At 37.3% G+C, this 24,060-nt stretch overlaps 1 protein-coding gene across 1 annotated transcript in view; it reads right to left on the bottom strand.

The window, feature by feature from the left end:
- Positions 1–1,032: 1,032 nt before the first annotated feature.
- Positions 1,033–24,060, bottom strand: part of LOC135220989 (teneurin-m-like) — a 538,744-nt gene continuing 515,716 nt past the window's right edge. Inside the window, 11 exon segments of the mRNA XM_064258693.1 lie at positions 1,033–4,737; positions 5,460–7,071; positions 7,306–7,632; positions 9,018–9,253; positions 9,386–10,821; positions 11,716–11,965; positions 13,267–13,439; positions 14,548–14,721; positions 16,561–16,796; positions 17,819–18,038; positions 19,233–19,259. Coding sequence (XP_064114763.1) covers positions 3,851–4,737; positions 5,460–7,071; positions 7,306–7,632; positions 9,018–9,253; positions 9,386–10,821; positions 11,716–11,965; positions 13,267–13,439; positions 14,548–14,721; positions 16,561–16,796; positions 17,819–18,038; positions 19,233–19,259 — 5,578 coding nt within the window. The 3' untranslated portion in view covers positions 1,033–3,850.

Genomic DNA, 24,060 nt, shown 5'->3' with positions numbered 1-24,060 from the left:
TACAGGTATGCTCGAGTCGCTTTCAAATTCTAGTCGACTGGTATGTTGACATTGCTCTTTATTTGCTACTCAATAAAGGGTAGACTTACTGTCATTCCTTTTCCCATGTTCGTTAGTTTACATCACATATTTCTTGTCTCCTATTCCACAGGTACATCTGGGCCAATTTCACAGGCTTTTCCTAACACTGGTAGTCTTTTTACGATGTGCGGCCAATCAATTTTTCTTTGGTTATCTGAAAGACCACCCAGGACAAATTATTCTGTGTACTACTTACAACCAAGATATCTTGAGACATTGCTTACAACACTGCATAGTTCCCAGTCTCCTCCCTCTCATGCTGTAGCCTACTTTGCCTATTCCGTTATAAATACCTTCGAGCATATTAAAGTGAGGATCTTTCATCTGATTACATTTCAAGTTACATTTGCAGAGAAATTACCAAGGATTACGCTCAACTAGATCTGATTTGATATCTAATCTACTCTCTTTTACTATCACTTTTGGGCAGTAGGTTTCTATCAGACATGTAATTTCTTGTGTCTTTGTAACTAAAGGAGCTCCCAATGGGCAACACCTCTGCAGAAACAAATCTCTCCTCATCTTCAAACAGCAGAACCATTTGTAAAGTTCTTATTTTTTTATCATGTGCAGAGAACTGGCCCCTGTTACTTGCCCGAGACTTTTTTTTTTAGTGCGTTATTGCAAATATAAATCACAAAACAAAAAAAATAGCACAAAACACAATGAAAACACGAGGCAAACTGAATGGGCCACCCACATGCACGTCCTGCCACGACTGCGATCTTGGAATAAAGTTCACAACTTTCCTTTAACTGCTTTGTTGGTTATATTGCCACATTCAGGCGTCCAACATATCGTACACTTCATGACGGCAGAAAAAAAAAAAAAAAAAAAAAAAAAAAAAAAAAAAAAAAAAAAAAAAAAAAAAAAAAAAAAAAAAAAAAAAAAAAAAAAAAAAAAAAAAACTTATAAAACAAAATTATAATGAGATGGAATGAAAACGCCAGGCTTATTTCATGTTTTATTTAGCAGAGACCGGTTGTCCCCGTGCACATAATCTCTTTTGTTACAGTAACATTAATTGCGGGAGCCGGCCACGCGGCTTCGTACGGTACAAACAGCGTCGCTTAACACTTATTAAACTACAAATTTGAAGATTGTGTGGGAAAGACAAAAATACATACAATTGTTTTTAGTTGCTGATCTATATGCATGCTGTATGTGAATATTTATAATGCCCAATATTTTCACAGTACTTTCTACTGTTTGTAAAATGCTACAGTTAAAAAATCCCACAAAATATATAACTTTAGGGTTATTGGGAAAATAACACAATGGCTCAATAAAAACTGGGGACTAAATGTATTTTATATATAATTACAATACTATATAAAACATAATAATCTCTTTCACTAGAGCCTGTGTGCAGCTAACTACCTCTCCTTTCATAAAATAAACATTGCATTTGCAGTTACTCACTAGAATATCTAAATATGTCTAAGTTCTGGACGACTGAGTCTGGAAAAGTCTAGAGAAGAAATGTGACTGAGGTAATTGAATCAGTTATTACAGTTAGTAAGTGAAAATCTGAATTGGTTGATGCAAGTACAGTACATGCACGTGAGAAATGTGAACTCGTTTTTGATACAACATCAAGTCATGATGCATGTACAATGAATGTTCTTCAAACCACAATTCCTTGCTAGAAGATTAATGACAAAGTTTTCTTGTACAAGAAAATAGTGCCACTTGTGTGGACTTTGGTCTCTTAAGTTTAATGATGAATATGAAATACAATTGCCAGTGATTTTCACTGACCTATAATATGACTGATGATTTTAATATAAAAAGACTTCTTTTACAGATAAAATACATTTACAGTATCTTTTAAGTATAGAGAGTGAATTAGTATTGGAATTAGAAGGGAAATATAGTACAGTACAGTAGTGAAATAAAATCTATACATGAACAATGATTCAAATTGAAAATAGATTAACAAGAGAAGTGTGGGATGTCACCCTTTTAATATCCTACCACATGACCATATGGAAAGAAATATAGAAACCTGGCTATGCACAACGTTGTAAGATATCGGCTGGCTATGCATAACATTTTTTTTAAGATATCGCAGGTAAATGGGAGGGCACAAGAATATAGTAATTTTAACATCATTCACATCTTTGGCTAATCTAACACTCATTTCTGACTTGCCTGTACAAAACATACCTCACATCTACTTTCTTGGCACAAGCAACCAATGTGAACTCTATGGCACATAAACATACATCTATTCTACAGTGTCTTGATATGTTGGTTGCGCCAAGCTGTGCTAAGTGCAAATAATAATCATAATAATAATAATGAAAAAAAACCTACAGCCTCTGCCCTCACAGAGGAGAGAAAAATAAATAAAAAGCACCAACATAATAAATCAAATAATCCTACTCTTTATCACAAGATACCAGGAGTGGATCTCACCTCTAGGAAATAAAGCACCAATATTGTGACTGTAACTACAGCTGGATTTCATAACTGGAAATGCAGTACATTTTTCCACACAACACATTTCGTAATAAGGTTTTACTTATTTTACAATATTCATGGGAACAAAACCATGTAAAAAAATCAACTAAGTAACAAACCACTAATCAAACGTTTACACCAAACAAATGTTTTCTTGCATACTGTTTTACCTGTAATAAACATTTTGCAGTCTTAAGGATGGGTATCCATGACGAAATATACAATTTTCCCAGTCAACATAAACCAGCTTAACAAATGGGAAACAACAACCAATCTCTAATATTGCCAGCTACACGTCTTGTAAATGGCCCAGATAGCTTTCAAAACAAAGCATCTGAGTCGCAATGTTTGCTTAGTTATTGCAAGTTTAGGCTTGATGTCTTGTGGTGACTTGGCCAGTAATTCTGAGTTAATCACTAAAACTCACTTTCTGCTCCAGTAATGTTGACGTGAAAGTGAGATTTACTGAAGAATTGTCTCATTGTTTCTGAGCAGGTCACAAAAGTAGTCATTTTTTAAGAAGACAGAAGACAAGGCTTTGCTTTCCCCTTTCTAAAGTTTTCACTCCTTAAATTGCAAAAAAAATCTTATCACTTTGTTTTACAGCTATATATTCTTTTCCACTTGCTGAATTTTTTTTAATGTACTGAGAAATCTTACAGCCACTTTTTTCAGCGAAAGCCTTGACCTCAAATAGACATCATACTGGTACTTAGGACAAAGTCCAATAGAAATAGGCATTAAGTATCTAAATAATGGACATGATTGTAACAAAAATGTACAAAATATATGTCTTGCCATCTCTCTCTGCATCACTCCCACATTTCATACTTGTCTGTCCATATGAGTATAGTACACAGTACTTTTAATTCACGGTGGAATGTTAAGCAGCAAAATGATATATCATTGCAGGACCTAGCTATTTTGACAATACAAAATAACACTAGGTTTATGCTATGTACAATGACCAGCAACGAATCCTTAAGGAAGGTATGGCAAGACTGCTTGAAGCTTTCACTCTGCTGCACCATTCATTCTCGCACATACTTACTTCCATACACACAGTCATGGTGCCTTATTCGCACAACTATGACATATTTCTGCCATACCCCCCCCTTGCAGTTATGTTATCTGATTTAACCATCTGTGCCACACAGTCTGCCTCTATCACATGTGAGGATTATTCTCCGGCTCGGAGAGATGTGTACAATGTGTGAGAAATACCCTGTTTGTACAGTGTGTACAGGTTCACAGCGCTACACTATACGGTGGTATGTACATGGGCCGCGCCCAGCTCCAGGGATCACGTGTGGGAAGCCATTCTACTTCGCCTTCGCCGACGACCAGTGTCACGTCTAAACACGACGTTAGTCGGGTCATCAGCTAACAATGGAAACCGATGAATGGAGTGATGATCGGCTGCAGAGTACCCTGTTACAAAACCTTCACTCACGAGTTCTTCTCGCTCCTCAACTGTCCACTGATGCTTAGTTGGAGAGCCTCGCTCAGCTAATAGACGCTCCATTTCCCATGCTCTTTCTACAGCCCGACGATGGGCGTGACGAAGTAAGCGATGACGAGCAGCAGGTGGATCAATGCCGTACAAAATAACTAATGATACATCACTGTCAACAACTTTGACTTCATGGTGCTCTCCTTCTTCCTTGGAGGTGACATTGAAACGGCCACTCAGACGCTGGAGTTGCTGGAGGTCATCGTGGCGCGAGTCTGCATTTTCTTTGACGAGGTAAAGAGTGTGATGGTGGTGATGGGTGAAAGTGATATCCAGTAAGGCAGAACCATTCAGAACATCTCGGGCCACGTCTTGTACGACTGGATTTTCCCGAGATGGAACTAGGGTGACCAGTGCTCTGCCATTGACGCGGGATACAAGGACACCAGGTCCGAGGACAGGAGGTGATGAAGAGAAGCGACCTAGTGCTGCCCATCCTGGTATAGCCCAGGCTGGTGCAGCTGATCTGACGAGAGACTTAGGTAACAAAGTTGGCTGGGCAAACTGTTTTAGAACTCCTTCTGTAGAACAAGAAAGACCAGATATAACATTCAGTGCAGGTGCTAACTGGGGTGCTGCCAAAGCTCCCACTGGCTGTTCAACTGTCTCATCATGGTAACTTGAACCCAACATCTTCGTCATATCCACTCCATACAGCTTGAGCCAGCTGTCCAAGTCTGAAAAAGAATGGGTTTTGGTTATTATAATCCTGTATATATGACTTATGGGAGTCACTATTTTCAGCTCAAAATACTATTGAACATACTGCTAAGTGATTTATCTTTGCAAGCATAAATTATGTCCAGTTTTGTACTTTTATATGGTTCCAAATACAAGGTTTAAATTTTATAGCTACAAGCAAATTAACGATGTTAAATTATATAGCTATAGAATTACAGTAACTATGTAACTAATAATTACCCTCTATGAAAAAAATAAGAAAAATTATACTTTATTGCTCCTGAACTTGTACGAAAATTACTTAGTATTTTATACAGATTTCAATAAAAATGGATGAAAGGATGTGACTTTGATCCTTGAGACCTTAAGTTGACGCTTTGACATCTGGCTGCTAGTCAGAATGAGAGCTGTGTTAATCAAAACCTTTTTTCATGCTATATTTTGACCCTAAACATTCATTCCAATACATTTTGTTGTAAGATTAGTAAATTATTAAGTGAAATCAATTTATAAATTTCATTCTATGAGTGGATATCTCTAATTTTACTAGAAATTGTCAAATACTTAAAAAAAATGAATTGCACGAGACACTATACAAAACAACAATTTACAGGTCAAGATAAGTGTAAATACAGTAAACAAATACTGCACCTAACTTATTGGCAATGCACAAATGTCATAAAATGCACAGCAGTAAGTATAACACCATAGATCTTACCTGTATAATGTTTTGGCTGGCGACTAACTGGATTGATGGGGTCATTGTCATGGAAACGATGGGTATAAATGGCACCTACATGGTCTGGAGAACTAATGACCAAATCATAGCGAGGTGCCATCCACTGGGCATGAACTGGATCATAACTGTGAAGACCAAATACCAAAAATCCAGTTACTGGGTCACGAAGGGCTCCTTGGAAATCTACATGGAGGAGTAAATCTGGTCTGGAATCACTCAATGTAGCACCCCAAGGTGACCTGACAATTTCTTTGACCAGCACTCCAGAGTCATCAAATACAGCCACTGGAGAACCAAGATGATCAGTGGACACCCAAAGCTGGCGTTTTCCAGTGTGGAGAGACATTAAATGTCCACGTTCATCATATTCTAATGCATGCGTTACTCCCCGTTTGGGATAATGTATGTGAGTTGGAAGATTAGGACGACGAAGGTCTGCATAGAAAAATTGTGTTATATTCCCGTGATCATCTTCCCAAACAGATAGTCTTCCTCTATGGTCATGTCTGCTCCAGATCTTATACTGCCCTTGTTGCCATGCTGATTTTACATTTCCACGGGCACTGTACGAAAGGTGAACTTCCCCTTGACGCACTACAGTTCCTGCTGGAGAGTAGGTGTTGAGCTCCACATCTCCCCAGCCAACCAGACGATCAGCACCATCGTATGTTGCTGTCATTTCTCTACCACCTTCCACAACGGATATCATGTTGCCATTTGCATCATATCTAAACTGCCAAGATTCCTCTCCATCCACAGCCTGAAGGAATCCGTCTGGCGTGTAAGTGTAATTGGTTCGAACCTCGGATGACCCTGGTCCTCGCCACGTGGACATCGTTGCTAATCTGCCTCGTTTATCATAACCATATTTACTTCGACGGACGAGACGTCCCCTTAATGTCAACTCTGACTCAACAATGCGGCCATGGGGGTCAAACCCTGTTACTCGTAACATTGTTTTGCGTACATCTTGGACAACAGTCTTATTGTGATAAGATGACGTTACTTTTAGGTCACCTACGCTGTCTAGTGTTCCTAATATCATGTTGTATTTCATATCGTAGTCTGGCTGTTCTTTGCCATTGATTTCCATCTCGATTCTCCTTGGCCGAGCATTTCCATCGTAAAGGAACCTTAACTTCGCCGAATCGACGCCAGTGCCCGGACCAAACCTTATCCTCTGTTCTTTGACGAGACCTGCATGATACTTGTTGTCCGTGCGAAGTTCAAACTCTTGTTCTCTAACCACAACTGATCTAATGAGACCAGTTTCCGGATGATAACCATACTCTATGGACCCATCACCATATATCTGTAAATGCAACCGTCCTGTATGATCATAATGATAGACTACTCTGCTGGCTTGGTGAGGTGCTACTTCTGCTAAAATTCTGCCATCGTCGCTGTAGAATAGCTGGTATGGATGGCGTGGTGATCCAGGAGGGGTGAAAGTAAACCGATTGTGCAGAAGCGAAGGTTGCACGTGGAAGGAGTATTTGTGTCCTCGTGGCGTTGTGACGCTGGACATAGCACCTCCCTCATCATACTCGAGAAGGTGTTCAGCTCCAGAGGCTATGCTTACTTTATAAGGCTGAAAATTAAATGGTCGCATTAATTACAATATTTTGACAAATTGCCCCCTTATATTATAACAAATATGATCCATCAAGAGAGCATATTTTTAAATTAAGCTATTCAACTATAACCTGGATAATGTTCTTTCTAGTACAGTATATCTGTGAAAACAACTGAAATCGGGTAATTTCTTATAAACTACAAAGCACTTTACTTTTGTGGTGGGCAAACCTATTTTGTGAAGGCCTACCTTCACACTGGATAAATCCTTGAATGAGTAAGTAACTTTCGTGCCATCAGCAAAAGTTACTCCCTCAAATCTTCCATTCCTGTCGTAAGCATAATCTTCTCTCATTTCTCCCCACGACCAGTGTTCTAGCTGTCCGAAACGATCGTATGTTAGTTGCACGGGCAAGAATGGCTGGGCTGGTGACCAACGGAGTGGCCTTCCCAAGGCATCATAGCTTACATTCAGAAGAGTAGCGCCGGCCTCATTAAGGACAGCTTCTGTTCCAGTATACAGGTCGTATTTAAATGTAAGCAGGTCTTCTCCATTGACTCTCATCTTTCGACCAACCTGCGGAAATTACGTAGTAAAGTTAGAACAGCAGGGCTTGCTAGTCTTCCTATCATGATGAGAGGAAAAGGAGACGAAAAAGAATTCAACCTAAGACGAAGAGAGTGGGAAGTGGTAAGAGAGAGAGAGAGGAGAGAGAGAGAGAAGAGAGAGAGAGAGAGAGAGAGAGAGAGAGAGAGAGTGCTGAATACAACAGATGAAAAATTACAGACATTAGAATAACACATTTGTTGCGTTTCTCATTCATTATAGCATTTACTTTTAGTGCCAATATTATAAATATCATATACACATCCGATGAACACCCCAGGATTTTGTTTTTGTCATGCTATGTAATGTAGAGTTCAACAATTATTTTTGGTGGAAATTCCTTGGTTCCAGCTGGTATGCAGTAATCAAAAGAACAGTGTAAATATAATACATTACCCCTGAAAGCTAGCCAAATTCTCGATGATCCAACAATATTCTTCAAACAAAATCTTGTGAAAATAACCTTACTGTATTTTAATCTAAAAGTAGTTAGGGAATGAGACTCATCACATTATTTTGTACTTTACTTTAGCAACAAAGTGTATATTTGGCATGACAATTTTTACCAAGCATACTTTTCATTTTGCAGTAGCAATAAAATATAATGAAAACAATTGCTACATCACATTACACTCTATGACAAGGAATCATTTTAATGTTCTGTGTAAACAACTGACACAGTACTGAAAGCTGAAACATACTGGATGAAAACTATCCCACTAATGAATCTTGTTCTTTGATTTGAAATAGTGCTCAAAAGGTGAAATAAAATACAGGACATTACAAAGTCAAGTCCTGAAAACCAACCTCTTTCCATGACAACAAATGTAAGCAAAATCATAATTAACTTATAATTAATTAAAGCACAGTACTGTATACATAATTTAAATTATGCGAACTGTCACTATAGGGGTGGCACAGTCGCCTGCGCTTTGCACAGACTTATCCGATCTAGAGGTGCATGTCTACTTTACTACTTGGTACTGTAATTCAGTTATCATACACAATCAATTGCCTGATTGTTTTTACTATATGTTTTAGTAAAATGTATTGAAGTTTTGCGTATTGTCTATGGAACGAAGTTTTCCTCTCACAGCACTCTTGAATGAAATTTTCAAATGAAGTCTCGACTATTCTTTTATAGATGAACTATTCGCTCATAAATCATTCTACTGTATTTTGACGAAGAAAATCAGGTGCTTATGAAATTACATATATGCTAAAGACATTCTGTTCACTTATTCCAGGATGTAACCTAAATATTCATTATTATGCAAAATTCAAAGAATGTGCAAAGAATTAAATTAATGTAAATGCCGTAGAAATTCAGTAAAAAAAAAAGCAAAAATACTGACCTGTGTCACTGGGCCATGTCGCTCACTTGTTTCCACAAAGTACTTCCAGTCAAAGCTGTTGACGAGCTCATCTCCAATTTCAGTCCTTTGACGTCCAGATACTGGATACGAGTGCGCAAGGGTATGGTCTTGCAGAAGTGTGTATGGAACCGTTTCTGTGGCTATGTGATGACCCCATGCAGTTCGAGATATCACTGATCCATCCGGTAGCTGGGCAGTTACCCTTGAAGCAGTGCCTGAAATATGATAAAATACATTTGAGTAAATTTGTGTATTCAAAATTTAAATTCTGCATTCATATATCACCTTCTTGATGACCATTCTATAATGACACGCTACTGTTTGGAAGCACATAAAGCACAACTTACCAACTGTTTCTGTAACAAGTGCTCCCTTGATTAGCATGGTGACAGGTGCTGTGCCATCCCGGGTGAGAGTGACTCTCGCTCCTTTCTGGCTCAAATCGAATGCCAAATCAACTACTTGTCCGGAGGGCGTGACACATCGAGTCAGACGACCGTACTTGTCGTAAGTGTAGACGTGAGCGCGGCCAGTGGAGTCCATCCTCGAGCGGAGTAAGCCCGTGGCACCATGGTAAGTGAGGGTTACGTTGTGTTCATCAGGTGTCACCAACTCCTCTAATCTCCTCGTGCGGGACATCTGCAGGCGGCATTTCTGCTGCCGTGAATTTTCGACCATAGTCACTTGGCCTGTGTAATCACGAAGGAAAGACACTCTGTTTCCTCCGGCATCTGTCACAGTGGATAATTTACCATTGCTGGTGTTCACATTATATGCGAATGTATAAATGGTACGTCCCGTAGGTATACTCCTTGTGAGAGCATGATGACCAAACCTGTTGAAAATGTATACCTCCTGTGTTTCGGGCGAATAAATTTCATACATCCGTTCATCATTATGCTCTGGAATCGAAGAAGTAACAGAGCGTATACGTAGGTTACCCTGGTCTAGAACGTGAACTACACCGTCTGGCGTTACAGAGAGAGCTGAAATGGTTGAAAAGACAGCGGTGGCAGCCAATACATGTGATTCATCATAGCAAGGACAAGTCTCCTCTTGGCAATTGCATTTTGAGTCTGCGCCTGCAAAATCGTGTATTCTCTCGTCAGTTTCAATAACGCGAACACGATTTATGCGCTCATTGTCACTCTCTGCAATGTAGAGATCCCCAGTTGGTGCAAATGCAAGGCTTTGTGGAGAGCGAAGAGTGGTGTGAGCAGCGAGATCTGAGGGCGCATCGTGTCCAAGGGGAGGACAGTGTAGAGGTCTACCTGCCATGACTTTCACCTGACCGTCCTTAGTCAGACGTAAGACATGATGATCATCTAGGACATAGAGAGAGTCATCAAGGGGACTAACAGCTACTGCAGTAGGCCATCGCAAGCTGACATCTGTGACAGGGACTGTTCCTTCACAAGGAAGAGGTCGCCAGTGTGTCCTGTGTCGGTGTGTTCCTATCACTGTGTTTATAAGGCCGTCAGAATCAACTGCCCGAACATTGGTGCCATCAGCAAAATATAAGACTTCATCCAGTGACACAGCCATTCCTTTTGGATACTGAAGTTTAGCATCTCGTGCCAACGATCCGTCACCACATCCTACTTCATCACCTGGTAAGCAGCGTTCACCAGAGCCTACGAAGGGCATGTAATTTTCCTCTGGTCTTGAATAATCGTCAGGATCACGAACTTTGAGAATAAGGTGAGATTCATGATCACTGATGTACACCTCTCCAGAAACAGGGCTGACTGCAAGGTGATAACGATAAGAAACTCGAGTTTCGCTGAAAAGTGAATAAAAAATTCTTTTTAGAAATACAAAGAAATAAATTAAAATTACAGTTAACATCTAATCATGAATTCTATTTGAATAATTTCACAAAAAAGGTGATTCCTGAATAGTATCAGAACTGCACGAAATGCTATGTACAATAGTCCTTTTCCTGAATAAAATATCAATTAATGCCTTTTTACATTTAGGAGAATCTTCTGAGTTCAATACTGAACTGAGTGTATCTGACTACTGAATACTGGCAGCCAACATAAGGTGAGATGATGCTCTTTACCAAAACGGATAAAATGGGACAAATATATTTTTTAATTAACACCTCTGGAAGAAACAGCCAACAGAACCACGTTCCATAAAGGTTTTACATACTATGTAGCCTCATTCCATACCCGCAGCACTAAAACCTTTTTTCTACAACGAACGTTTATGTCAATTTATGGGAATATCTTACTGTAGTCTTTATATTAAAAGAATGATAAGAGAAGATAATGACGATGATGACAGCTTTATGTGATAAAAAAATAAAAAAATAAATGACTTATAGTTATTATTTTTGAACGGGAAACAAAAAGTTTCAGTTCCTCACCATGAATGCAAACACCAGTCTTTTAAAACAGATGAAGATTATGTTAAATAATGTTCTTCAGAGTGAGAAGTCGATTTTAAATAAAAATAAACGAATATCTAAAAAAAATGCTGAAAGGGAATGTAAGGTGTAATATTCTTTTTGAAGGTTGTGTTCATTTTCGTGTTTATGTCTATTGAAATCTGAGATTTTTTGTGTGACTTATAAACTATTTTTTTGGACTGGTAAAGATTGGAGTTAAATGATAACAATAATTAAATTTTCTACAAGTAGGTTATGGGAGAAATGTCTTCAGATACTCACTTTAGCTTCACTACTGTTTTGACTGTGTTGTCTGGCAGAATACGTCTTATCAAATTGAAGTCCGCGACATACAGAGAACCATCTGGACCTGAAGCCAGGGCTGCTGGAGTCAACAGACGTTGTTTGTCTGCTGGCCCATCACAGGACCTGCAGGACACTTCTCTTTGATGTCCATCTCCCATCAGAGTTCTCAGCACTCTGGGTTTTTGCTTCAAATGCATGTTACGTCCATCACCTTTTTGCAATATGCCTGAAGGAAAAGAATACTATATGAGCCTTAAGATCTTTGTTGTGGTTTAGTCGGTGTAATCGTTCTGGCTGATAAGTGTGATTAAAGAGAAGCTTAAAATCATAAGGAATAGCAGACATAATCAGCTTGTTTTATACATTCTTTTTGGAAAGTTAAAGAAGTAAGCAATATACCATTCGGCAGCGAGCAAATAATAATTAGTTGGTGCATGGCATTCTATTCCTTCTCACAATTTACTTCTCACATACCGAATGGAATTTGTATGCGCAAATTGATATATTTTTTTCACTCTGCAGCTGAGAGTTAATCCTTCCTCTCTTTCTAAAATCCTAATACTGAAATTAATCTGATTTTGAACGCGAGCCTGAGATCAGTTCAGGCAACAATTACATTCATATTTTTCCTGAAGTCATTCTGCAATGAATTACTTTTACTGACTTATTCCAGAATTCTATTCCCTGATTTACTGGAGGTTTGCATGCATCACGTTTAGCAAACCGTTGCATAGCTGCTAATGCAATTTTCATACTTAGGGAGACACATATTAACTCTAAATTTGTCAGGTGGTCATAGAAGGAATAAAGTGTTGTAGGTTAAGAAAATATGGAATAATTGAAAGAGACATTATGAGTGAATAATATAAATGAAAATTTGAGATTCTCAGTAGAAGAGAGGAATACGAATGAATTACAAGAGGGGAATAAAAAACGAACTAGAACAGAGGGACCACTGATTGGATTACTGTCATTGGGACAACCTGCTTTTGACTGATTAAAAGCTCACTTATTAAACTGCATCAACAAGAGTAAAATAATATTAATGAAATCATATTTATTCTCCTGAACAAAACTCTGCACCAAGTGAATAACTAAGTACAGTGCATATAATATTCACTCCGAATGCTGACACAGCATTAACCTATTTGAAAAATTTGCAACAACTGGAAAAAATTGGCAAGAAATATACAGTATATTCTAGAAAACTAAAAATGACCTAATTTCTTTGATTAGCCAAAACTGTCACCGTTAAATTTCATCGATGTCTCACAAATTTAATTCGAAAAGTCACAAGTATATTTTGTCGAAATCTACTGGATGTATCACAGATCTTTAGATGAGCAAATGTGTAGCTAAGTACAAGGAAACAATATTTTTACCCACATTTTCGATCAAACTAAAGACTGTACTTTAATGTAATAACAGAACGGATGCCTTTTTGATATATGTACGAATCACTTATAACACATGTCACATATCTGTCTTTAAATATACCACCTATGAACTACATTCGCTCCAACTTACCTTCGTGGAAGTTGTATCTGTGATGAATGGATAAGTCCCACCCACCAATGTCGGATATGCTCATGTCATGTCCAGATACTTGAGTCGTTTGCGCATCCCAAATAATCTGATCGCAATTGATATATGCAAAGCCAACCTTCACCACCGCCCATGTGGCACCATACACGCGTTGTCTGCAAATGGAAAGAACAGACAGTGCATATCAGAAAGGATATTTATTTACTGAAAGATGATAGATTAATAAAGAGCCCCAGTTCATTTACAACAGGGAATTTTACATGTATTCCTTCTAAATGGAGGTCTTTCCAGTGAGCAGGCATTAACGAAAGGATATGTTGACTGATACAATCTAGGATACTTATTTTGTATATGAGACATAATTAAATACTGAATTTAAAAGCAATATATAGCTTTGTTAGTTTGCAAATTTATTCAATCTGCATTGTCAAAAATCCATACCTTCATCATGTGAATATGAACATTATATATAAAGATTACAAGGGCACGAGTTAAATGAAACTAGAGTTAAAGGAAAATCTCTTAGCTAGCATTAAAACAGCTAACAAAGGTTAATTACATCAATTTTAAGCTCAGGTCTTTATGTTCTGGATCCCATTCAGCACAATATGTTCTTAGGATTATGTAAGAGAAGCTAATGAATCTCAGTAATACTTGTTCATGTCCTTTGCCTCTCCCTGGCTTACCCAAGACAGCTGTTTCTCATCTGAAGACCTACTTCAAACATTATGTCTTTCCTAAGCATTAAAAGGTTATATAACTCCCTTTAAACATGTCACAGGTCTTACGGATTTAAATTCGTGAATCTATACTTCATGAAATTTGATAATATATACTATTATTACCATACATATCACACCAAATAGTTGGTTAGCTTTCTTGGTTTTCAGTGCTGTTGCGTCTAAAGATTTTAATGACAATATATCCAGAACTTGAAAATGAAAAGAATATAAGTACTCGTACAGATAGGTTTTACACTCGTTTATTCTTATAATGAATTTCCTCATTTCAAGCTAAAGTAACTGAAATATTCTACAGTGTAGTGGCTTGCTAAGCTAGGTTTACCATACTGCAAACCCTACTTTCAATCTTATCATTGTAAGAAACCACAAAAGAAAATTGGTCAGATAGTATGCGAAAAAAGAAAAAGAAGAAAAACAATATTTTTCTCAGTATTTAATATTCAAAAAGAGAAATGTCACATCATTTGAGGCTAACACAAGCTTATTTCGCTAACGCACCAATATCTGGTAGAAATCTTACCTGTAGACATTCAAACGATTCCAGGCATAAGTAAACTTGATGTCTGGATCAGCCTCGAACGTTTTCTCGAACAAGATCCCTTCTATAGTGATTCTGAGGTAGATTCGACGCAGGGTTTCTGGTATGACTGAAGGAGTCAGCTGTAACTGGATGGTAGACTCATATCCTAAGGCCCTGTTGGTAGAGGAATTAGTTAATAATAATAATAATAATAATAATAATAATAATAATAATAATAATAATAATAATAATAATAATAATAATACAATGAAAACTCATAATGACACGAGTCAATATCATGGGAAAGTAAATCCACAGTAGTATGACTGTTTGATTTTGCTATTCAAAATATATATAAAACAGAAAGCTTTAGATGACCTGTACAGTCCTCCTTGTCAAGGAGGACCGTGCAGGTCATCGAAAGCTTTCTGCTTTATATATTTTGAAAACCACAATCAAACAGTCATACTAGTGTGGGTTTACCCTCCTCCTCCTCCTCCTCCTCCTCCTCCTCCTCCTCCTCCTCCTCCTCCTCTACTACTACTACTACTACTACTACTACTACTACTACTACTACTTAATAATAATAATAAAGATAATAATAATAATGGGACACCAGAGCATCGATGAGAGAGAGAGAGAGAGAGAGAGAGAGAGAGAGAGAGATAACAACTGGACACCGAAGCATCGATGAGAAAGTGAAAAATTGGTAATAATAATAATGATAATGGAAAACCAGAGTATAGATAGGAAAGAAAGACAAAAAACTGATAAGTATCAAGACCTGAAATAGAAATAAGAAGGATATGAGATATAAAAGTGGAAGTAGTACCCATAATCATAGGAGCACCAGGCATGATCCCAAGATCCCTGAAAAGGAACCTGGAAAACTAGACGCCGAAGTATCTCCAGGACTTTGCAGAAGACCGTGCTAAGGTTTTTCACCTTGAGAGAGAGGCCTCTGCACTCAGTCGTTTGTAAAGGGGATAGAAGGCAGATCAGAAGTAATGGAAATGTTGAGATGAACTGCCAAATGGGAGAAGGCTAAACAAGATGGTCTTGTCACCGGCAGGGTGGGCTAACAATCTACCAGAATGGAAGAAAACACGAGAACTGAATTTTTGTAAATCAAGAACTCATTGGAAACGCCAAGGATGAAAACTTTAAAATATCTTCATCTAAAACACTTTCTTCCCAAATCCTACAAAAGACCTCGATATTTTTTCTCTCAGGAAGTACAGAAATTCATGGCTGATTTAAAGGACACAACAGTAGTAAAAGGCCAGAAATTACGAATAAATGATGTATCTGTTTCCTTTGCCAATAATGACGTCTCAGAGCATGGACAATAAAATCATAGGAAGTCTGATCTCGTTGATGTTAAAGATGCATTGAGCACATAAATTTGGGTTCCAAAGTGGAATCCATCTGAGACCAAACAGAACATTGCTGGCACAACAAAGGCAACAGTAACAGAAATATGAATGTTTATAGAAGATCCAACAGATGGAACTTATGTCAGAGTACTCAATGGGATGTTTAATGTTCAATCTTGGTCATAGAGAAGGCAATGCCTTATTACCTTCAAAATCGAAGTCGATGGAATGGAGGTACATAACCCAAAGAATACAGGTCACAAATACGGTAATTATAAAACAGCCCCGGAATTTGGTAAAACTCAACGAACAATTTAGGTACTGGGAACCCTATGATAATGAAGTCTTACTATAAATCATACAAGATCAGGGAAACATGATGAAGTCGAAAGGCGTGACATATTTAATACTGTATATCGATAGAGGAGAACGCGCATGAAAAACTTATTAGGATTTCAGCGTAATGGAAGCAAGAAGCAGGACATACCTGCAGAAAGAGCCACCATAAAACTATACTTTCCAGTGATCAAATGAACTTTGACTTTATTAATAGTTTTAATTGCTAGTTGGTGAGTGTGTATATAATTATTTTATAAATTACTTTTACTTACAGTGTTACATTCAAAAGGGTATTTACCTTGATGAGTGATAAACCAAATGTAGTCCTGTTCCCGGGATGCTTAAACTCTCTTGAACTACTTGTGACTCTGTCAGAATAGCCGAGCACTCAGGGCAGCCGCCTTGGAAGCCATGTTTCCACGTTGCCAAAACGACGGGCTTCAGCGCATCGTAGCTGTGGTCAGGGCAAGGAGTCGGTTGAGGTGGAGGAACCACCTCGACAGTGGTCATGACGACGGTATCAATCACAACAATCTGAAGAAAACGGGGATCAAATCAGGCTTCCTGTCTACAGAGGTACCATACTTTTAATAATCTATTGACATTCCTATTATTTATTAATTTATCTTTGTTTTTAACAACTGACCTCTTCTGTCTGTATTTCTCATTGTCTTCTGTAATTTCTTTCAAATGAACACCATATTCTTTGGAAGCTTGAATTTCAAGTCAACGGCCTATGTAGGCCTGTTCAATATGAATAATGATAAGTCAGTTCGGACTGAAAGTGGAATAAGTAATATTCAACAATACGTGATAAATTAGATCAGGAGCATTTTTGGTACACTTAAACGGGAAATTCAAGATAAATGAACAGTAAGGTTACCTTAATAAGTAGTGAACAAACAAAATACAAAGTAAAATGTTCTTGAACTTGTACTTAATCTTCTATAATTTGTTCTCAAAGTCCGCATATGAAATTTATACAATATATTGTGAGTTAAGTGTGAAAACGAATACACTTGAATAAGTACAAGTAATTATTACTTAAAAAATTAGATATACATCACAAAATGTCAGAAAACTAACACCTACGAATAATTCCTTTCCTTTTTTTAAGGTATTGCATAATATCTGCTGAAAAAGAAAAAATATGAAAGAAAACAGCAGAACACAACCTAACAACTCTGTGCCAGCTCTAAACATAATCATTTTCGTATGGAGGTGAATTATTAACATTTTAAAATGACGTATTTAATGCACACATAATACGCCATCGAAGTCCTTAAGATGACTATCGATGAAAAATGCAAAGGAGCTAAAATATCCTAATGTCTGTGGTGTTAAAAGTAGACAATGTAGCTAAGTTACAGCGGTGTCAGGTTAAGTATTTATTAACCGACCCTGCAGATTCCACAAGTCCATGAATGTGATACATGCTCGAAAACACTAGCTATAAATAAACGAGGGACTTTGTAAAATGTTGGGATAAATATTTACCGTTCATAAAGACACTCGCTAAAATGGCGAGAGAACTTTTAATCTCTGTAAAAACGTACCTCATTCCACGGCACCCAAACAGTCTCGGTGACGGGAAGGAACGGCGACTTCCCGAAGAGGAGCTTGACGGCCCCACCGCCGTTGACCATGAGATCGAACCAGCCTCCGGGTCTCGTCAGGGTGAAGCCCATGTCTGCAGAGCGATAGTGCGACACCCTCACTCCTCGCAGGCCAGTCCCGCGTCCGCTGATCACTCGACCCCTCACCACTGACGCTCGGCTGATGGGTTGACACACATGACCGTTATCAATATTTTTCCTCATCCCTCACTTCAGAGAAAATAGTTTTACCTTCCCTCTAAAAACAGTGACAATGATCGCATGATAACGTTCTCACTTGACGTGAATGTCAGTATACAGATGCTGTCAATATCTCATTGTGGGGATATATAAATAAATATATGTATCAATAAAGAAGCACATGATAATGCTCCGTCGTTACAAATTAGAGGCTTCATAATTTATGAGGACGCTATTGTCAAAGAGAGCTGTCATCAACTTTAATCTAACTTACAATAAAATTAGGCGACTAAAATACATAATACTCATAACAACTGACAATGTAAAAACTGTAGAAATGGAATAAAGAAGGAAGCACCTTCTTCATGTCAACAATGGGACAGAATGCACTGTGTAATGCACAAGAATTATGTGTGCACGAGCGCGTACATAGTACACACAAACATATACATATACGTATATATAAATACTATATATTATGTATATATATATACATACACTTGCACATATTTCTGCTGTATGTACACACCACGCAATATATGCACATGATGTTGCAGAGGAAAGATTAGATTAATCAAAATGTATGAAACATGCAGAAAAAGGAAAAAATCTGTTCTATAGAACATTCCCAAAGAGGACTCATTCTCAAACAGGTATAAATATAAAAACGGGATATATATAAAACAAGCTTCCACAACACGAGGAAGAAACCACTCCACGTTACGACCAAGTGGTCGGTTAAAGAGACGCTATTATGGGAACCAGTGATTTGTTATGTGGCGGACTCGTTAACAGGTGTCACACTCAAGGACCACACCTGTTCGTATACAAAAAATGAAAGAAAAACATAATATCAAAGAAAAAGACAATGGTTTAATGTATGATTTAAAACGGTAGTTGGGGAGTCTGATGAAGCAAGCAAGGCATAACAGGAGGTAGTCAAAACACAACTGCCACAGCTTTTACTGAGCAATCTAAAGAGAAATGTGCTTCAGTTAAAAATCAAAACCGAAAACAATAAAAAAAAAAAATAATAACGCTTCATCGCTAGAATGCTGAAATAAAAGACTACAGTGGAGATCTAATAATGGGAAAATAATAAACCGATAAATCAAACAGTATCATGCAACTCATGCTGGAAGCCACTGTCTACGTCATGCACTGTAACACTCACCTCTCATTTATGAAAATCCTGTGCATGCTGAAGAAAAACAGACCGTATGTATTAGTGAAATAGAGGAAGGAGTCAAGCAACGCATTACAGTATAAGCTCTTGCTCCCTTTTGTTTACCTTAGCAACCAGCCAGATATAACTTCGAATCTCTATACAGCTATTATTAATAAAATAATAAGAAAATAAATAAAATCCTGGTTGTGATTAACCACTTCAGGTCCAAATTCGAGTCTACCGTTGGTTGATGAAAATAAATAAAATGTTCAAGTTGGGGGCTGCGTTAAAAAAAAAAAAAAATCTTTCACCTTCATTGTACTGTCAACGTTGGAAAGAGAGAAAATAATGAACCAAAGCGTTTTAAAATATACATAAATATTTTTTTTAATCTGATCTTTGTTCGTCAAAATCTTTCGCCGAAACCGCTTCGTAGTAGTGAACTAACATGCCCGGCAACTCTTGAGGGCACTTGGGCACTTGTAGTAGTGGAGTCATACGATGGGGATCGTCAGAATAAAAATAATAATAATAATAATAAAAAAAAAACATAAAAAGACTGCGGCGGTCAACTGAGCATAAAAAATATAATTATAAAAATATAAAAAGGTAATCACTTCATGCCTGGGATTTAATAATGAGAGGTTCAATATGACATGACATTAAAGAGTGCCATACTCATACTCACCGTCAAGGACTCTAGAGACATGGACAAATACCTACACATAGAAACAGAGAGCATCATTGATTAAAGTACACACTGATGATTCCTAATGGCGCACACTCATTCCACAGCAGTATACGTCACGAATATCATTCTAAAAATACTTGGGCGTTTTCGCTCGTGTTGGAATGTTGTCTGTGTGGCAATTCTGCATGCATTAATAACACTGAACAGACTTGAGCAGTACGCACAGAAGCACATAAGAAAACAAACACATGGGACCACATTACCGGCAACGCGCTCTGACAGAGATGGCGGATAGAAGAAGCTAGAGAAAGCTGCTGTTTTTCTGTAGTCGCTTGTTTTGTCTTTTTGTTTCCACGGACAAGTAAGTAAGCTGTGCAAACAAAAGGAGGGTTGTGCCTTGGCAGCGAGGTCGAGGAACGGAAAAGACAGCACAAAAACAGAAGACGACAGGACACTGAATACCCACACACATAAATAAAACAAATATTGGCAGATACACAGGCGCTCACACACGCAAATGAAACAAAAGAAAAACGAAAATAACAGGACAGACAAGCACCAAACAGTGAAGCAGAAAGCGAGACACATGTCAGCTAAAGAAAAGTCAACCCTATTTGCCGTACATGTGGCAATTTCTCCTATTTTTCTTGTACATCATAAGCATGATTTTTGTGACCCAGTGGCTTGCAATGACAATGAGAAATGGCTCACTACAATGAAGAGATCTAAAGATGTAATATGAAAGCGTACATGTGAAACTAAAGCTGTCTTAAGATGATGTGTAGATTAAAACTAAAGCCATGAGGTATATGATGATCCTTGCCGATTTCAAATATGTCTGTCTCAGATTTGTTTTAAAATGTCATTGATTCACTTTCTAAAGGGGAGTAGCACAGCAAAAATTTCAATCATTTTTAGTCTTTTCCAGGATGTATTACGCTCGTGCTCTAATGGTGATAAAAAAAAGATAGATACATCAAAATTTTAGCAAGCGAGCCTTGTCCAAGAAAATCTTCCCGGGGTTCCCAACACAATTCCTGGAACCCCCACACAAAAAAAGTAAAATGTTGTTGTGCATAATATGCAAACCAAGATGACACTGGACGACTGATTATTATTCACATGGAGTAACTAGAGAGCTTGAATCAAAGCACACGAATGTCCTAAATCAAATTGGAATACGATACCTTACTACTATAAAAAAAACCATCTCTATGTTTTTTCCTATAAAAACATCTTCATTTTAAGAAGCAGTAAAGGGACAAATGATTCCATTGTTTACTTAACATCAATCACGAAATATGTTCAGTCTTTAATACCATACTTGGAACAAATTTATGCCATCTGAAATGGAAAAGTTATTAATGGTATTTCAGTTAATACTAATATTATTAACTGTTCAAGCAAGTAAAATATAAAGAAGTCGTCTGGTTCAGTAATATTATCAACAATCCTGATTTTGCATATATAAAAAAAACCTGAAATTATATAAAATATAAAATAACTTCAGAACGTTCACCTCCTTTTAAAAAACCTAAGAAAATTAACTAATGAGTAAAGTTTCGAAATCGTGGCGCATAAAAATCAGCTGAAATATGATACTTTTCTTATCATATTGAGATAAATAATTTACAGCTTATGATACATTTTTAATCATTTTTTGTATCAACACAAACACATAGTATATATATATATATATATATATATATATATATATATATATATATATATATATATATATATATATGTATATATTAAAACTTCTTGGAAAAATTCTCTCCAAATGAGAACTACACGAAAACTGTTGTATAGCGGAATCACATGGGGGTCAAATTTACAGACAATTTTCTACACTGGTAAAATTTGATGTCACGCATCTTCTTTACAGTAAAGTAGCACTATCGCCATCAAATATTGTTTAAACATCATCGGAGATATAAGAAAATATGAATTAACATCGGTCACTTATTACAAAGTTTGTTGGCGAGAAGCATATAACACGGCTTTAGTTCCCCATTAAAACTGGCGCGCATTATACTGTACATTTTCTTTGGTTGAAATATTTTACAAAAGGGCACACTACTGAAAGCATATCTTTATACCTTGCTTTCGAAATGCCGTTGGAAAAAATACCACCTCTAAAAGAACAGAAAAATCACGAACTTTCTATCGAGAAAAGGAATATATTCAATAAATAAATATATAACTAAAGGGCAAAAGAACTCAAGTAGGGAGTATAATTAACGTAAATGTTTGCAATAAATATCATTATTGTGGCTTATCGTAAGTTCAAAATTCGAAGGTAAATCATTATCCAATATACTACAAAAACAAATATAACTATAAAAAATATGGTATGTGAACTGTTGTGAAGTTCACCTTATATGCGTTATGCTTACTTAATTCGGTAATTCTCTCCACTTCTCACTTCTAACACACTCGTAGTTCAAAATTATTATTTTTATAACTTTTAGAAATTCCCAATATGAATATTGACCAGTTACTCAGAAACATCGCTGAGCCAGAGAAGCGAATTGTAATAAAAACAGAAAAAAACAATATGTAAAATAAACTTGTTTAATTCTGCCATTCTCTTTAATAGTATTTGCCTAAAAAAGGATCTTTTACCAAAATATTATAATATTTATAAAATAGCATGACCCTCAGAATATGTATGTGTGCACGGAATGGGTGAAGGAAGTGAACAAAACAAAAAAGTAATATAATAATTCTTTCCATGAGACCGATATTCATAAGGTCGAATCCCAACAGTGCCTATTCAAGGTACACTTACTTAGAAGCTCTCAAATTCCGCATGGATATCAGCTGAACGTTTATGCATGAAAGTAATAGTAGACTACGCAAACATCTGGCTCTCAAATTCCGTACCGACAAGTTTCCAAGCACTGGGGGATTGGAGGGTGAATTGATTAGATTAAATGAAGGACATTTCAGTACGGTGGCGACAGTACCTTTGAATGGATCACCAGACAGGGTTACGGTATGACTAGATAAGAAAAAATTTTCCATAGGGGTTTGCGATAAAAGTGACTTGGTGTGAGAATTCATACAGTAAGATCTTGATGGATGAAGTAAGTCAGCTGATAAGAAAAAGACTGATAGAGGAAGGGGAAATTAGTAGGTTTGGATAAAGACATGGGATTTGCTAATGAGCCTTCATCTAAGGATACGAAACAGCTGAAGTGGTTTATATGTTCTTGCACAAGGATTCATCCAAGATTCATCAGTTGAAGAATGGGCGTGGCAGTGACTGCTGTATTATCTTTTCCGGAGCCCCTACCACATCAAGAAGAGAAATGACATTCATATGGAATGGCCAACGTGCAGGTGACATTTTAGTAGGATATTCTTGAGAGGGGAAAAAAGGTCGATGAAGACTTACATCTAGCAAAACTATGCTACTAGATACCAGCTTAACAACTTAAAAAGCAAAAATCGGTAGGGCGACAGCATAAATATCGAATGAAAAAAGTTTCACAAGTCACGTATAGTTAAGACCAAGATCCAGGATAAATCTTCGCCATAAAACCTCTCTCCCTTTAATTCAGTGCCCACAGTTCTGCGGTGCTAATACGTCAAGTGAAGCGAATCTTTCACACCCGTCCCGGCCACTTGGTTTTCTTTCTCCTCTCTTTCTACGTATAGACACAAGGGCTGAAAGAATCGCTCTTCTGATCTGGAAAGCCCTCCATCCATCGCTATGCCTCGTCAAAAATCAACCACCAGTGACGAAGAGAGCGAGTGGCTCTCGTCACAAAATTCCCAATTCCAACTCGGGGCGAAAGCCCTCCAGTGGTGTAATTTTCTTATCCCAAGACAGCGTTAATTCGTATGAACTCGAGTGACTTTTTTTTGTCTTTTATAATACATAGGATTGATTTATATGGACTTGAGTTACTACTCAGTGTCTTTTACAAAAGATATATTAATTTATACGGACTTAAGTTACTTCTCAGTGTCTTTTACAAACGATAGTATTAATTTATATGTGGACTTGAGTTATTATTCAATGCCTTTTACAAAAGAAAGTCCTAATTTATATAGACTTAAGTTACTACTCTCAGTGTCTTTTACAAAAGACATATTAACTTATACGGCCTTAAGTTACTACTCAGTGTCTTT

The sequence above is a fragment of the Macrobrachium nipponense genome, chromosome 2 (genome assembly GCF_015104395.2).
Source record: "Macrobrachium nipponense isolate FS-2020 chromosome 2, ASM1510439v2, whole genome shotgun sequence".
NCBI classification, from domain to species: domain Eukaryota; kingdom Metazoa; phylum Arthropoda; class Malacostraca; order Decapoda; family Palaemonidae; genus Macrobrachium; species Macrobrachium nipponense.
This window is presented reverse-complemented; position numbering and strand designations above follow the sequence as displayed.